Raw genomic sequence first — 16,755 nt, 5'->3', positions numbered from 1 at the left:
GTTTTCGTCTCGGTTACAGGCTTGCTGTCCATTTTGTACCACAGAAATATACGGTGTCTCGGACAGAAGTAAAGAATTTTGACGTTGCGCGGAAAAGTTGTGGTAATCGCCCTATCACCGTGAAGATGAGCTGAAAGCAGCAAAGAAACAGAAAAGATAGACTGAGAAAAATGAAAGGGAGCAAGAGAAGTTAAGAGAAAGAGAGAGGAAAGAGAAATTTGGAAAGTTAGCTGATAGGAAGTATACGTGTGGTGTGTGTGGTGTTAGAGGAAGAGTGTTTGATGAGCAATATGGTGTTGAGTGGTATGAATGTGATAATGATTTGTGTGTTAAAACTGGTTGGTATCATTTCGAATGTTTGAGTGAGAGCGAGAAGAAACTTCTTCGAGAGAGTTTGGATGAAGATGATGTGCAGTGGTACTGCAAAGCCTGCTTCCCACGTTTCTATGAGGAAGAATGATGAACACAATTATATGAAGAACTAAGAACAAAATAATAAACTTTATTTAACTTGTTTAATATAAAACGGCAAGTTTTTGCTTAAAGTATGTTGGATATTTTTATTCATGTTCTGTTGATTTTTTTCTTTTTATTTGTGTTGCAGATAACATTTATGCAGATAGAATTTATTTAGATAGATATTTTGTACTTGTAAATTAATGTGTTATTCGTGAATACAATAAAGTTACATTCTGGGTACTAACATACAAAATACGGCTGTGTAAAGTAGTTAGTCTAGTTTCAATTACCATGAGTGAAAATGAATCACAAGTATTCTTTTTCTTATGTATACATGTATACGTTTTTAAATTTTGTCATCACATATGATACGTAATGATACTTTCGGCGAAAAATCACTGCATATGTCATATTTTATCTCATCAGAATTTCTGAATATTTCATATTAAACCCCTATATAAAATAATACTATTTGCCTAAATAGGTCTTCAAAAAGTCTTATTATAAAATAAATATCGATACCGATTTAAAAACCCGCAAAATCAACGATTAAAAAAATGTGTCGGAAACTGCTTCTTTAGCGCGTCAATTAAGGCTAATTTACACCTCCCATTGGAGCCCCTTTTGTAATGCGCATGCGTACTTTAGGAATCCGGTTTTTATTTACAATAACAAAGCGTGACCTGTACTTAGTCATATCAAAAGTTTATTTAAATTGGAGACGTGGTATTTGGGAAAATTTTAAATAACCTCATATTTTTATCGGAAACTGCTTCGATACCAGTATACCGGTATCCCAATATAATTGCAATATTTTCTCACGTCGATGTGTGATTTATATCATATTCACGAAAAACTAACACATTTGAGCCGCGTCACGACAAAACCAACATAATGGGTTTGCGACCAGCATGAATCCAGACCAGCCTGCGCACCCGTGCAGTCTAATAAGGATCCATGCTGTTCGCTTACAAACCCTATTACAAGTAGAGAAACTAATAGCGAACAGCGTGGATGCGCAGGCTGGTCTGGATCCATGCTGGTCGCAAACGCACTATGTTGGTTTGTCGTGACACGGCTCATTTTTTTAATTTAATGCCTGCAAAGTGTAGAAAACGGCAATAATGACGCGCGGGAAGCAAACACACGTTTAAAGATGACGTCAGACGTTCAACTGCTTCATGGACGCTATGTAAACAAACGTTAGTTTAAATGTATAGTCACAATCGCGGCGTAATTTTTAACTTTTTTATCAAACAAAGAAATAATGACATTTGAAGTGAAAAATGTGCCATTTAGAACAAAACAATTCAATCACTTATTAGAAAATTTTCAAACTTACGGAATCATGAAAATTTAAATTTTCGCCAAAACAAGTTCAGCAATCTACTACGCCGTTATCTCCCCTTATCAGTACAATCTAGTCCCAGTGTGAGTGATATACTGTGCATGATAATTGATATGGATTTTATTTCACTGGTAATATGAGTTTATTTTACGTTGTTGTGTTAAATACTGAATTCTAAGCGCTTTGTCAAATATAAGTTTTGCAGCTGTGTAAGAGTGCAATAAAACCAGAGTATTGTCAATGACATCTTTATTTCACACCATTTATGTTTTGACAAAACTTTTTTTTTATTTGCCTACAATATGGATTTGATATGTAATTTTTGGACTTGCAAAATAAAAACGAGGCTATCTTGAGTTCAAATTATGCATTTGATACAGACTCTTTGGATTGTAAAAACGAAAAAAAGGCTTGATTGAGTACAATATGCATTTGACATGGATTTTCTTTTACTCTTAAAATGAAAATGAGGCTAAATTGACAAGATGGAATCCAATTATATACGTGATTGTAGACTTACGATGTTCTTATGGGGTCAATTTTTTACCGTAACTTAACAAGATGTTTACGATGATTCGTAAATTACGAACTGTTCGAGACAATCAGAAAAAATGCTACAATGGTCTTACGTTAGTGATACGATCGTCGTAAGGGATACGAGGCTTTCGAGACATCCACCCCTGATCTTAAGCACAGTTACTTATCCGAAATGCGCATGAACACAGACTTAACATTAAAAGGCATTAATTTTGCCAGGCAGTTTGTTAGATTTTGAATACATGTATCTAGTATAAGGATATCTTCTTATCTATCTTTATATTACACCGTGTATTTCCAGTAACGCCGGAATGTGAAAATAACGCACGATTCATGCAATAAGTAACGCAGAATTCTGCAATAAATGGCGGATACCTGACAGGATTCCCAACGCGGTAAGAAAACTGACCGATATATTTTTATTTAACCGAACTGAAAAAAATCAATAGCCGCATACAGCTGCGAAGATATTACTCTTTATCCCTCATCAAGATTATTTCAATGAAATTGTTAACATTTCAAGATCATTCGTGAAAATGATGGCTTGACCACCGTTTTGAGCGAGAGTTTTGGCTTTTTGTCGCCTCTTTCAAGTACAACAATGCATATTATTCCGCATAATTTCGATTTTTCGGTAGGCAAGTGACGTAAACTTCTTGCGATATAGAAAATTGAAAATAAACAAATTGAATGCGATTCAAACCGTTTTTATGAGATAACGCCAATGTACGTGAATTGTGCTTCGCGGTATTGCCGGAAAATGTGATTTTTTTCTTATATGGTACAGAATTATAATACAGGTTTTATGCCTTTTATCGGCGAAAATAATCAAGTTATTTGCGATCTATAGTCAATGTCTTTTCTTCGTAACTTATTAAGAAATACATGATAATTAGATATTGAAAAACTTTCAACATTTTGATTAGTACAATTTGAAAATTGTTTCTTGAAATAAAATTATTATTAACTTGCTGCCCTCGTCTGATCTTGTTAGAAAATGAAAACAATAAACTTCCTTTGCAAATAAAATAATAGAAAACAATCAAGAGAAGAAGTGTCTGTATATTTTATGCCTGAAATAATGTATATTTTATGCCTGAAATAATGCACCAGTAAAGCTTCAAAGTCTCCATATGTCCTTTATTGTGTCGGCGTGATGTGAAACCCAACCAAAACAAATATTTGTCTGTAACAATTAACCTGGTAAACCTCTGTGAAAATGGATTATTTATTTGATTTATTTTTTCTCTTATGTAAGGAAGTAACTTGTATTCAAAAGATATTTTACTTTGAAACTATAATCTCCAAAACTTGTAAAAGCATAACCTTATTGTACTCTGCTAAAGTTAAATAAATTATAACCCTTGTGGTAAAGATTTACCCTACTCTTAGGGTTTCTTATCTACATGTTAACTTTTATTGGAAAAACATGAATCTACCACAAGAGTTTATGCTAGGAATTACTATAGACGTTTATAAAAGTAATAGGACTAATGACCATAAAGAAGGCCACCAATACAGAGCCAGGTGACATCCATACAGAGCGCTCACTCAGGTAGCTCATTTGTATAAATACATTAAATATCTAATACCAAGCAAAACCATTTCATAAATTACCAGGTAAAAAGTCACATAGACTAAAGATAGGTTGAATATATTTTGGTTTCTTTACCCAAAGTACATGTATATGGAGGGCTAGTGGAGATGTGTTTGTAGAAGATTTCATCTATCCATGCCATGAAGGTCTGAAAGTGGACTTCTTCTTGTCAACTATTTAATAAAGAGTGGAAAAATAAAAAAAGGCTATAATTTAACAAAGCCCATTTTCATAACTATCATCTCAATATCAGGTATTGAGAAATTGCTACCCCGTTGCTAACCCGTTGTTTCCTAGAGTGAGATTTTTTTCACGCATTGCTCCGTACGTACTCACTTCAACAAAGACTTGTATTACGAAGCTTATAGCTCTGCGGTTTCAGGGACGGATTCAAGACTGTGTCTTTTTTCTACGCAATCAAACATTTAAATTCTGTATAAAATGAATGTTTCCCCACAAAAATATATTTGAAAAGTTCTGATACTCGTCGATTAATGGCGTTAAACCTGTGTACAACAGTTCAGTACCATATATGAAAAGAAATCGCATTATCCGGCTTTAGTACAGTTCATGTACATCGGCGTACCTAAAAAAAGACTTGAATCCCATTTTATCAGCTTATTTCAATGTTCTATATCACCAGCAGTTGGATACCGCGTTGGAAATCCTGTCAGGTATCCAACATTTTTTAGCACAATTCTGTGTCTTATTGCACGAATCGTGGGTTATTTTTACATTCCGGCGTTACTGGATATACACGGTGTATTAGCTTAATTCATTTAATCAAAACGGTAAAATTTCGCGCCCTAAAGTTTTCTGTTAAAACACATACTAATATGATATTTGATTAACGTTTTAAAACATTTTTATTTAACTTACGATTTAGAATTATGAAAGCTTTTATTGTTTACTGTATAATTATAACTGTGCTACTAAGTATTTCGTCTGTAAAAACTTGTATTTATCGTTCGTTATGTTAAGCTTAAAACGTGCGTGTGTATTTTTACCTGGGCGTGAGTTTTGCGTGTTGACCAGAATGTTCAACCTATTGTTAGTATGTTTAACATGTGTGTTAAAATCACTTACCCTTGAACTGTTGTAGAACTCTGTCAAGACACTCGAAGGGAATATGCCCGTGCAATAAACATGTTTCTCCATAAAGATAATACAACTCGGCTGATAAGCTATCAAGAATAGATCGAAATTGTTGACTTTCAAAAAGTTGTATGAGATACAAAAGTCCATGGATTGTTGAGGTTCTAAATGACAGAATTATACAGCCTCTTTTCACACCGGTAATTGTAACAGTTGGGTTTGCTGTTATTTTATGTAATAAGCTGTCGGTTTGCTCCCGAATGCAATTAACCGTTTTTTTAGATTTTGCCAGGGAGGCTTTGAAATGCTCCTCTAGAACGTCTTCTACCAGCTCTCTTGTCTTTTCGTTTTTGCAATCAACCATTAGTTTGAGGTCAAGATCTATAACATAAATATATATTGTATTTAAGTGAAGTATAAATTGTAACTAAAGGACATAATTGGACTTATGCTGCAAAATTACTGTATTTTGTCAACTGAGATTTAAAATATAATGCCAACATTAAAATTTCGTGTACTACTTTCTTTGATTTATTCATTGGCAATCTCACTAATTGAAATCAGTATTCTTTATAGCCATCATATTTAATGCAGAAGACTTTGAGTAACCGTAATTTATTTGACAACTGAATTTGCATTGTAACCACTAGAAATGTAATAGGTTTAATTGTTTAAGTAACGCTATCTATTTGAATTCAAAAGAACTGAAAATGTATTGCATGCAAACACTGGTCTGAAAATCTGCTAAAATTGATAATGTTGAATATGTTGCTTTAATATATTGCAAATGTGTGTGTGTCTGAAAAAGTTTTGTTCAAACAGAAAGCTAATTTATGTGTATTTTTGTCAGTTTTGGTGGCAGAAATCTAATCATTAGCGAGGAGACATTTCAAAGTATGTGTGATACCAACATAACACATACATTAGCCGCTCTGTAAACATACATATTGTTTGTTTCTGCTTTGTTTTAGATATTTTCCGTTTGCACTTATTATGTATATTTTATGCAGTTAACAAACAGTAGTACATTGTTTTAGAAACTTAAACTTTCTCTACGGAACAGTGAAGAAACATCAAACATGTCACTGAAGAGGTGAATTCTTCTATCTTTTTTTACTTTCCAAAAACGCCACTAAAATACATTCCACAGGGTGCAAGAAAAGATTACAAGCCATATTTAACTGAGGACCTGAACTATATTCAGAATTCCTAATTAAAAATAGAAAAAGGCGGAAACACACTCACCCAAGACAACAAATTTAGGTAAAAGAATAGAAATGCCAGAAGCCAAGACCAGAAAAAGCTGCAGTAAAATGTACCCTATATCTGCAAACATTTTTTCTCAAAACTAAAAAACTACCTTCGCAATGAAGGTGGCAGCGAAAGAGTATCAATAACAAATTAAAAGACAATTAACCAATATACTGACAATTTCAAAGATAACAAGAATTTGTAACAGAGTAACCTACGTCCCCCGCCTCGGGGAAGTTTTATATGACGCATAAAATTGTGCTATTTCAAAAGATTTTAGGTATGGATCTCAGGACTTTCTGTCCAAAATTATGATCAATGCTAGATCTGCAAAAGCAACAATAAATTTATTAAAGAAATATAAGAAATACGAAATTTAAAAATCTATCATGTTAAGCTTTGACTTCTTAGTGTGACCTTGACTTTGGAGGTAGGGGTGCAGGTGTTGTGCATGACATATCGTCTTATTATTCTAACTTTTTTTGCCAAGTATTTTCAAAATCCCTTGAACTATGAAGAAATAATAGATCGGACACAAAATATACCCTATAACAGATTATGTTAATCTTTGACCTTTAAGTGTGACCTTTGAGGTAGGGACTCATGTTTTGCGCCTGACATATCGTCTCATTTTTTGATTATTTGTGCGAAGTATTTTTAAAATCCCTTGGTCTAGGAGGAGAAAGTTAAGGACTGGACACAAAACATACCCTTAAACAGACTATGTAAATATTTGACCTCTAAGTGTGACCTTGACCTTGGAGGTAGGGACACAGGTATTATGCATGACATATCATCTTGTCATTGTGACTATTTGTGCCAAGTATTTTCAAAATCCCTTGATCTATGAAGAAGTTATGGACGAGACACAAAATATACCATATAACAGACTCTTGTTAACCTATGATCTATAAGTTTGACCCAAACCTTCGAGGTAGGGGTGCAGGTGTTGTACTTATTATTGTATTATTGTGACTATTTGTGCCTAGTTATTTCAAAATGGCAAACAAGTTCTAGATCGGACACAAAATATACCCTAAAACAGACTATGTTAGTTTTTGACATCTAAGTGTGACCTTGAACTTTGAGGTAGGGATGCAGGTGTTGTGTATGACACATCGTCTTATTATAGTGACTATTTGTGGCAAAAATTTGAGTCCTGTGAGCTATGAAAAAGTTATGGACCGGACACAAAATATACTAGTACCCTATAACAGACTATGTTAATCTTTGACCTCTAAGTGTGACCTTGACCATAAAGGTAGGTGACTGGTTGTTGCGTATGACACATTGTCTTATTATTGTGAACAATTGTGGCACGTATTAAAAAAATACCTTCAAAGAGAAGAAAGTTATGGACCGGACACGACATATACCCTCAAATAGACAATGTTGACCTTGAATGAGCAAGTGCGACCTTGATCCTTGAGGTAGGTGTCTGGTTGTTGCGCATGACACATCGTCTTATTGTAACAAATATTTGTGTCAAGTTATTTCAGATTCCTATGATAAATGACAAAGTTATGGGCCGGACACGAAAGTGTGACGGACGGACGGACGGAAGTGCCAACATTTGGGGTTTATGTGCTTTTTCTTTGAATTTTATGTGGCATTTTTCCCCATAAAAGTAAAATTGCTACATAAACCAGTCGGTGAGATAAGCCGATAAAGTTCCAGTGATTTTCAGACCACCAATGAAACAAAAGTATCCTTGTATAGCAAAAAAAAAAAAAAAAAACGAATGCAAAAGAACAGTTTCATTCGCCCATTCCTGGAGCTAACCAAACAATATGCCTCTTATTTCTTGTCAGTGAAACACATTTTGTATTTTATAATTATTATATATAATTAACCAGAAGAATGACCGACGATTTATTTGACTATTAAGGTACATATCAAAATAATGAAGTTGTCAAGTTGTGACAAAGTAAACAATTACGCCTAAAATATGTTACAACTATATATGCATATTGGTATGAAAGAAAAATACACTGTACTTAAATATTCTTTTTTGACTTTTTGCCCATTCTCTTCCAATTCTTCCAAATACTTCACTAATCGTGCAACTGTTTCTGAAAGAAATAATAGTTTGTTGCAAATTTGACACAGGACAAAATAGAATTAAAATAGATCATTATATTGTAATCATTGAATTATATTGAAATACTTAATGCATTTAAAGAGAAATGTAATTTGGTAAATTAAACATCTTCAAACACACGGTTTTATTTTTATAATTTCATCAACTAGTTTGTAAGAGAAATATATCTGTATATACACGGTGAAGTTTGCAATCGGTCTGCTAACTGGATAATGAATACCTTTATAAAAGTCTTTAAGTGTTTTGGTAGTAACCCGAGAATTAGTCAATTCTCTGAAATACCGATCAGCATCTGCATCTTCGGATTTATTTTTATATCGATCAATAAGACACTTGACTTCAGATTTCTTTCCTCTTTCAAGCGACGCTGATAAGCTAGTCAAACTACTGACCAAGTCAGTCCAATATGGAATAAAGTCAGCACTGTCTAAAGAAATCAAAGCATGCTCTAAGTAATCTCGTCGTGCATTCTGTATAACCCTTATGTTACTGGCATCGTCTTCAGAAAGGTTTGGAGAAAGAATAACTATAACGGATGCAAGAAGATCAATGTCCCAACTGGCAGGGTCTAATTGGTAGTTGTTGTTTCCTCCAAACATTTTTTCGTGAAAATCGCTATGGACCTGTACCATCAGAGTAGGTCTGTTTTCAAACAAAAGAGTTGCCAAATCTTTTTCAACTTTGGCAACCTCTTTTTCGAGAAATCCATGTAAGACAACACGCCCCCCTTCGTAAAGAAGTTTTACATATCTAACATACAACTCAGGAGTTTTCTCGAAGTATAGCTTCAATTCTGAAATAATGAGGAAAAAGACCTAAATTTTAAACAAATTACTAAAACTTAGCAGCTTTTAATTCCATATTAAAATAAGTATTTACTAAAATCAAAGATTATTAAAAGAAAAATAATGTATCATTTAGAGAGATTTTTGTTTGACTAACTATCGAATAAAAAATGTTCAAGTAAAACTACTAAATCTTTAAAATGTTCAATAGATAATAATATTAGAATATTCTTATTTTGAACTATTTGTGGCATTTGTATAACATTGTTAAATCCACTTTCTATGACTTACTCAGAATCATTCTCAATACTTTGCAATTGTATAGACTTTGCAATTGTATATAACTATGCCGCCAATCTAGATGCGTCCAATGGATATCTTCAGTTTTATGCATTGTTAAAATTAGCCCTATTTAGCCTAAATAAACTGCAATCATATGCCTTTTTGAGAGAGTCAGATTAATAAATGCTTAAAAATGTAAACAAAGGAAAGAAAAAAACTTAGCCATAGCTAAACTCTTAGTCCGATCTTTCGTCATTATGGACCAGAGTCAGAAGGAATCGCCATCGATTTATGTTAGTAAGATACTTTAAAGGAAATTAAACTAAAAATTGCCATGGACCGGTTATAGGCTAATATGTGAAAACATAAACTGGCCTGATGGATACAGTACTGAGTAGTTGATTAAATTTTGACATACAGTCGGATCATAGATGTCTCTGTGCAAAAAATGTCATATGTTCAATAACGATATTTAAGGAAGTTCAAAGTTTTGAAATCATAAAATGTGATACGTAAATGATACATGCATACAAATAACATTTAATTTAATTTAAATACGTACTAAGAAACGAGTAAAAGGACAAGAAATAAAAATTGACAAAGAAAACAAACCTTTGACAGTTTTCACCAATTCCTCAACCTTGAAGAAAAATAAAAAAAAAATTCAGGTATGCATCTTTCTTAAATTCGTAATTAAAAAAATCAAATTGGCAACTAACGTTATTATTTTTTTCCATTAGAATGTTAATATAATTATATCCATTTTAATATACAGCAAACTTGTCATATGTCACTTTCCATAGGACTATTCTAAAAAGGTCACATATGAAGGAAATCTTTTGAATTGATAATGATACGCTCCCCAAAGCGACACGCTTCACTTTAGTTACAATTTGCCCTAGATTTTTTTAATTAGATAAGATATTTAATATATATGTTTTATATATTTGTGAAATTAAACGCCTTTTTATTTCACTTTAAAAAACAGAAATAGGTCATTTAAACTTTTAAGTTTATCAACCAACAATCGTGTAAACGTTTATACTTCTTAAGCTACACATCACACCTTTTGACAAATACATATAAATTTATACAAAAGTCAAGGGCAATAACTCAAACAAAACTGAATTAGTCAGCATTTAACACCCAAGATACACAGGTCATCATTGTTCCTTTAAAGTTTGTTGATTGTAGCACAAGCAATTTTAAACGTACACATGACAACATTTTGAAACATTTTTTTTTGTCGAGGGCACTTTCTCTACCAACTATGATTAAATATGCAATAACCACTTTCTCCCCTCAAACTGCACATCTACAAATGCTGACCAACATTTCTGTAAAGTTTCATGACCCTGGGTCAAACATTTCTGAGCTACGTACGACTGAAGCTGAAATTCTTACTAAATCAAGGGCAAAAAGTCTAACAAAACTGAATGAATCTACATACCACACCCCAGAACTTCAGATGCAGCTCAATATTTCTGTAAAGTTTCATGACTAAAGTTGAAAATTGCAAATTTGTACTAAGTCAAGGGCAATTACAATACAAATATAGAATGCATTCACCAGCAAAACACCAAGGGTACCACTGCATATTCTGACAAACATTCCTGTAAAGTTTCATGACTTTAGGTCAAATACTTTTTGAACTACGCACGACAAAAGTTGATTCTAACTCAAGTAGTTTTAGAAATACAAGCGACACAACAGAATAAGGCATGCACGGACATACGATCGAAACGGAGGAACAGGCGGACGGACGGAATAGGCAAATCTAAATGTCCTACCTAAAGTTTGTGCACAAAAAACTATTAAAGCATTGAAATGCTAACTAGATATACAAATGCACATGTTAGCTATAAAAATATGAAACTGTTTTAGAAAGGCAATTAATCTTAAAATTAATTTATGCAGAAATGCCCATTTTCTTACTTATTTTTTTTCTATTAGGGTCAATTTTTCAAAAACTGTCAAAGTTATTAAATCAAAACTTTGAATACTTGTTATATTTCAACTTAAGGGCAGGTAACGTTTTTATCTGTTTATCTTAGTAATGCCCATTTCTTGCTTTTGGAATTCATGTAACTTTTTTGTTCAGGTACATTTCTCAGAAAGTTAAAGATATTCACTAACTTTTGAGTTCATGTTTACTATGAAAGGGATTTCTAAAATAAAATGGCTTTATCATATCATTTTGTCAAAACATGGTTGCCTATTACTATAAAACAATATTCAAATCAATCTAGAAATATCTGTTGACTATTTAGGGCAGGTAGTCTGCTTAGCACATTTGCGTAATTATGCCGAATTTCTTTGTTTTCTTTTTAATTTTATTATTTAAATGTCGTGTCAGACAGACCACTTAAGATAGTCATAAAGGAAGTCGTTTAATTCCTTGAGTCGTTACGACAAGTTTGTCTGTATTATGTATTTCTATTTCAACACATTTTAATGTAAACGAATGCGGAAATACTAAGAAATAGAATGCTGAGCGTAATTGCGTCATTCATATATTTATCTACATATACAATTGCATGCAAGTGTAAAAATATCACAATCAAGGTTTATATGTGAAACAAATTAATTTATAACTTACCTCTTTCTTACGTTTTTCATTGTTTTTGTAAACAGCAGAAAGTTCCTCAATGTATTGTTTTATTTCAGACTTTTCTGTAACCACATTTAGTTGTCTGTACTCTAAAAGTCTCTCATTCAAACTTTCCTTTGACTCGTGGTCAATCTTTGCAAGAATTCTCGTTAAGATTGCTTTCACTTTAGCAAAGACTCTTTCACATTCATCCTTTGATAACTTAGCTTCATTTGGATCATGCGCTAGCAACTTATTTCTGATATTTTTTAACCGAATGAGATCAGCTCCTGTCGATTCATCTGTAGGATTAGGGTCTGTGTGCCATCCGCGTTCTGGTTCATCAATATCACCAAGGTAGATAATAAGTTTGATCAATAAAGCAATATCAAACTTGTCTGGATTCGGATTAAGTGTTTGCAGTTTGTTAGAATCAGCTTTGTTAAAAATTCCATTTCTTATAAACTCCTGAAGTTTTATTTTAGTTTCATGTGAAGATAAAAATTGTGAAATGTCCTCGGAGTGTATCGCAAATTGAAAGGTCTTTAAAATGACCTCTCTAACAAGTTCTTTATACATCGAAATTGTTTGCAAAAAATAAGTTCTTTCAGTGGGATTGTCAGACATGTTGACTTTTTTGTACAGCTTTGGCCTTCTAGAATTTGTTAAACACTATGTTGTCCATCACTCGTAAGTTTTCCCAGTGTATTTAATTAATATGGTTGATGCCTAGCTCTGTTAGAAAAAATATCATATAATAAGATGTCATGTAAACAAACCAGTGTTTATAAAACAAATTCAAAACATGATCATTGTTTTATTATGAAAATATGCAAACAACATATTGTTTTTAAAACAAGTTTTACAGAAATTACATGCTAATATTTTTGTTTATTTAAATTCATCTGTATTTTTGACTTTAAACAAATATTGATACATTTATCTTTATTCTTTTCCCTTTGAAGCTTCCCTATTTTATCTAAATATTTTAATTTTGATAGTATCACATTTGGTGTATAATACACTAATAAATACACAAAAAATGCTATAGACAGGACTTATTTTAGGAATTTAGCCCTGAAGAGGAATACTATAAGATGCTAGAAGCTTTTTGTAGTGTCTTGGTGTACTTATACATATTTTACGCATGCTGAATCCCATAAATGTGAGTACCAAACTGAAACACTCGATATTGAAATGGCCATTTAAAGTAACAACTAAAATCCCGGTTAAACTGCTTGGTAATGGATACTATATCAAAATAATATTCTAAAGATATGATAAACCTGAATTTTTTCACAAAGCAATTACTGGTAAAGACAATTTAAAGAGACAAAACCAGAATAAAGAAAATCAAATATGGCGAACAATCTAAGATATTATTTGTCTATAGGCCAATGTAGAGGAAGTATAATTGTAGTTAAAACTTCTGAATGTGTAAAAGCCATTTAAACAAAAATATACAAAGATACAAATGAAGTCCTTTCTCCTTTGTAAACCTTAACTATATTTTTAGTTCAGGGCACTCACCACTAAACGTCTATTTTTCCTATCTGCTTGATTACAGCAGCCTGCTATCATTTCTTGCACACTATGCAAGGATGAAGAGTGGCATCCTGGATTTCTGCTTTTATATGTATAGCACCATTTGCCTGTTTTTCAACAACCTGAGAAGTCTTAAATGGTTTACGTATACCTCTTACATCCCATTATGGACACAGAGCTGCCCAAGCACGCCTACTAAATAGTGGATCTTTTACATTTTGGTTACCTGTTTAAATGAGAGCCCTCCACAGTTCCGTTGTACAGCCATCGACAAAAACAAAACTGTAAAAGGTATACACAGTTTCTAAAAATATCCAACTTTTAAGAACATGCTTGTTTTTTTCAAAAATCGAAGAATGCCATGTAATGTAGAACATTTTTCTCGTCCTTTGGGATGCAATTCCGGTACCCAATACCCCAAAATGACGTTGCTAGAACGTTTACCAAAAATCAACTCGTGTTTTTTCTTTCGCAAGGAGACACATTTTGAGTGATTTCTCTACCATAAAGTAAGTATATGTTGACCCACATAATAGCCAAGTAACATTGCGCCTACCTCATATTTTGCTCCACACAAACAATATTTCAAAAAGCTTGGCTAAATATAAAATACTTACATTAATTCAAATGTGATCGAGCCATCGGTAATGTGCTGGGGCCATCGGCAATGTGAAAGAGCCTTAGAGCAAATGGGTTGGAGACAATACAAACATTCAATAAGTGTCGATATTGTAGAATATTGACGATTTATAAAAATAATCAAAATTACATTGGTTGGTAAACACTTATATTCATGAAATGATTAAGTGTAGCGCAAGTTTCGCTAAAGCAAAAAAAAAAACGACCTGTTCTATATCATTTGCTGAATCTTACTTTAGTTTAAACAAATTTATTTTTGTTCGATTGTGTTGGAAGCTTTAAGCTTATTGAAATACTATCGCATCAGATCCTAGAATCAACAAGTACTAAGCAATGAATGTAAAATTGACAGGTTTTGAACCCACGCGGTCAGCAATCCTTAGATAACTAGTCCGAGGCGTTAACCACTCGGCCACTTACTTTGTGCTTTAATGTATGTTATATATCAACGGTTTGGGATATTCTCATTATTATTATTATACAAAAAAAACAAGAATGTGTTTGTTTAACACAAATGCCCCCGGCTCAGATTCTTGTCAGTAACTATATTTCAAAAAATGTTTACCCAGGAAAATGTAAACACAGTTATATAACTCGACAGAGTCATGGCGTTTTGTAATTGTGAAAAATACAAGTTGACAAGTCCTTGCTATGACTTGTAATGAAGTTAAAAAATATTCAACTTTATCAAATACTAGTATCTTTACATGGAAATTCAAGACGTAACCTTGAACCCAGGAACCCCATCAAAGCTTTAAAGACCACCTTAGGTATGTTCCTTGTAAATATGCGACATTGGTAAAAAAGAATACAAAGGCTGTATAAAAAATTGTAAAAAGATTTATTGTCATTACAAGTGACATTGACTTTTAACTCCCAGCACTAGCCAATCCAAGGTATGTTCCTTTCAAAGATCAAAAACTTCATGCTATAAATAAAAGCTGTATCAGCCAATGTTTTTGAAATCTACTTTTGGCACCCTTGACTTTCACCCATTTACCACTGACTCAAACCCAAAAACTATGAAAGATATCTTCCTACCAACTATGAAAGACATCTGTTAATGAATAAAGGCTATATAGGCCAAAGTTTAAAAATCTATTTCTAGCACTTATGACCTTGACCCAACAAACCATAACTCGATTCAAAGACAGAAGACCGTGCAAGTTATCATCCTACCAAATATAGAAAACATCAATAAAAAAGTAAATGTTGTAGAAGCAAACATTCAGAAATCTCTTTTGCCATCCTTGACATTGACACACTGACCCCTACCTCAAACAAAAGGAAGAATATCATGTAAGTTATCTTCCTACCAAATATGAGATTCATCTGTCAATAAATAAAGGCTATATGGGCAGAAGTGTAAAAGCTATTTTAGAACTTGTGATCTTGACCAAAACTCCATCCAAAGGAATAATACCATGCGCCTGATATTCCTATCAAACATGAAATACATCTGTCGATAAATAAAGGCTGAACAGGCAAAATTGAAAAAAGAACTATTTAAGTTCTGGTGACTTTAACCCACTGATTACCTCGATCATAAGGAAGAATACCATTCAATTTATTTTCCTACCAAATATGAAAGACGTTTGCCCATAAACAAAGGTAGTATGAGCAAAAGTAAAAATCTATTTCAAGCACTGGTGCTTTAACCCAGGGACCCTCACTCCATCCGAAGAAAAAGACCATATTTTTATGTTCCTACCAATGATAAGAGACATATGTCAATAGAAAAAGGTTAAATCACCTGTCAAAACGTAAACATTTACTTTTTGACTTTGGTAACCTTGAACTTGACCCTAATAACCCCTTACTTACCAAAAGGAAGAGGACCACCCTAAGCAGTTTGTATTAAACATGAATGACATCAACGTCAAATCTGTTTAGTTTCTCTTCCAAATTTATTTAACCCTTTACCTCATATATACGCGAAACAGCGCACTTTCGACCCCGCCCCCTCTTTTAGGCTTCAAATAGTGAAAAAATGTCCTATTTGGGCCCAAAACACATGTTTTCGTTTGAGAAATGTTGCTAAAAAAGTGAGCACTTTTTCGGCGCCGCCCCCATCCAAAAGATACATCAGGGGGTTGCCAGAAGGGGGATGTGCCCCTTCTGTTTCGGGGGGGATGAAGGGGGCGGTAGTCCCCCTCATCGCAAAGAAAATTTCGGACTTGTGAGAGGCTAAAAATGACCCCAGGTCGATCATCAGGTAACGTGTAACCAACACTGAAAAGCCTTTGACTCTATCTCAATCCCTTGAGAAGTTGCAGCACTTTGAAAAAAAATTGATGGAAAAAATCAAGGCAAAATAGTGATTTTTGACAATTTTGAGATGTCCCCTCGTTGCCATGCTAACAGGAAATTTAATACTGAGCATGTCGTTACAAAGGTAACGGTCCAGTCAACATTTGTGCTAAGTTTGTTTAGTATTGATGCATTTTTCATAGTTTCATAGCAGTTTGTACTTGTAACAGAAGCTTTTCAAGGAAAACGGCCATTTTTCACAATAAGGGTTAAAGA

At 33.3% G+C, this 16,755-nt stretch overlaps 1 protein-coding gene across 2 annotated transcripts in view; it reads right to left on the bottom strand.

The window, feature by feature from the left end:
* LOC132744967 (uncharacterized) overlaps positions 1–14,451 on the bottom strand; it is a 41,946-nt gene extending 27,495 nt beyond the window's left edge. For both annotated transcript variants that reach the window (XM_060733776.1, XM_060733777.1), the window contains exons 1-5: positions 12,055–14,451; positions 10,068–10,095; positions 8,609–9,181; positions 8,285–8,359; positions 5,028–5,417 (exon numbers count right to left, since the gene is read on the bottom strand). In XM_060733776.1, the coding sequence (XP_060589759.1) occupies positions 5,028–5,417; positions 8,285–8,359; positions 8,609–9,181; positions 10,068–10,095; positions 12,055–12,672 (1,684 nt within the window). In that variant the 5' untranslated portion in view covers positions 12,673–14,451. The remainder of the gene's footprint in view (positions 1–5,027; positions 5,418–8,284; positions 8,360–8,608; positions 9,182–10,067; positions 10,096–12,054) is intronic.
* Positions 14,452–16,755: the final 2,304 nt, after the last annotated feature.

Source organism: Ruditapes philippinarum, unplaced genomic scaffold (genome assembly GCF_026571515.1).
Source record: "Ruditapes philippinarum isolate M1 unplaced genomic scaffold, ASM2657151v2 ctg610_1_1_1_1, whole genome shotgun sequence".
NCBI lineage: Eukaryota > Metazoa > Mollusca > Bivalvia > Venerida > Veneridae > Ruditapes > Ruditapes philippinarum.
The sequence above is the reverse complement of the archived record's forward strand: the minus strand, read 5'-3'. Positions and strand labels throughout refer to the sequence as shown.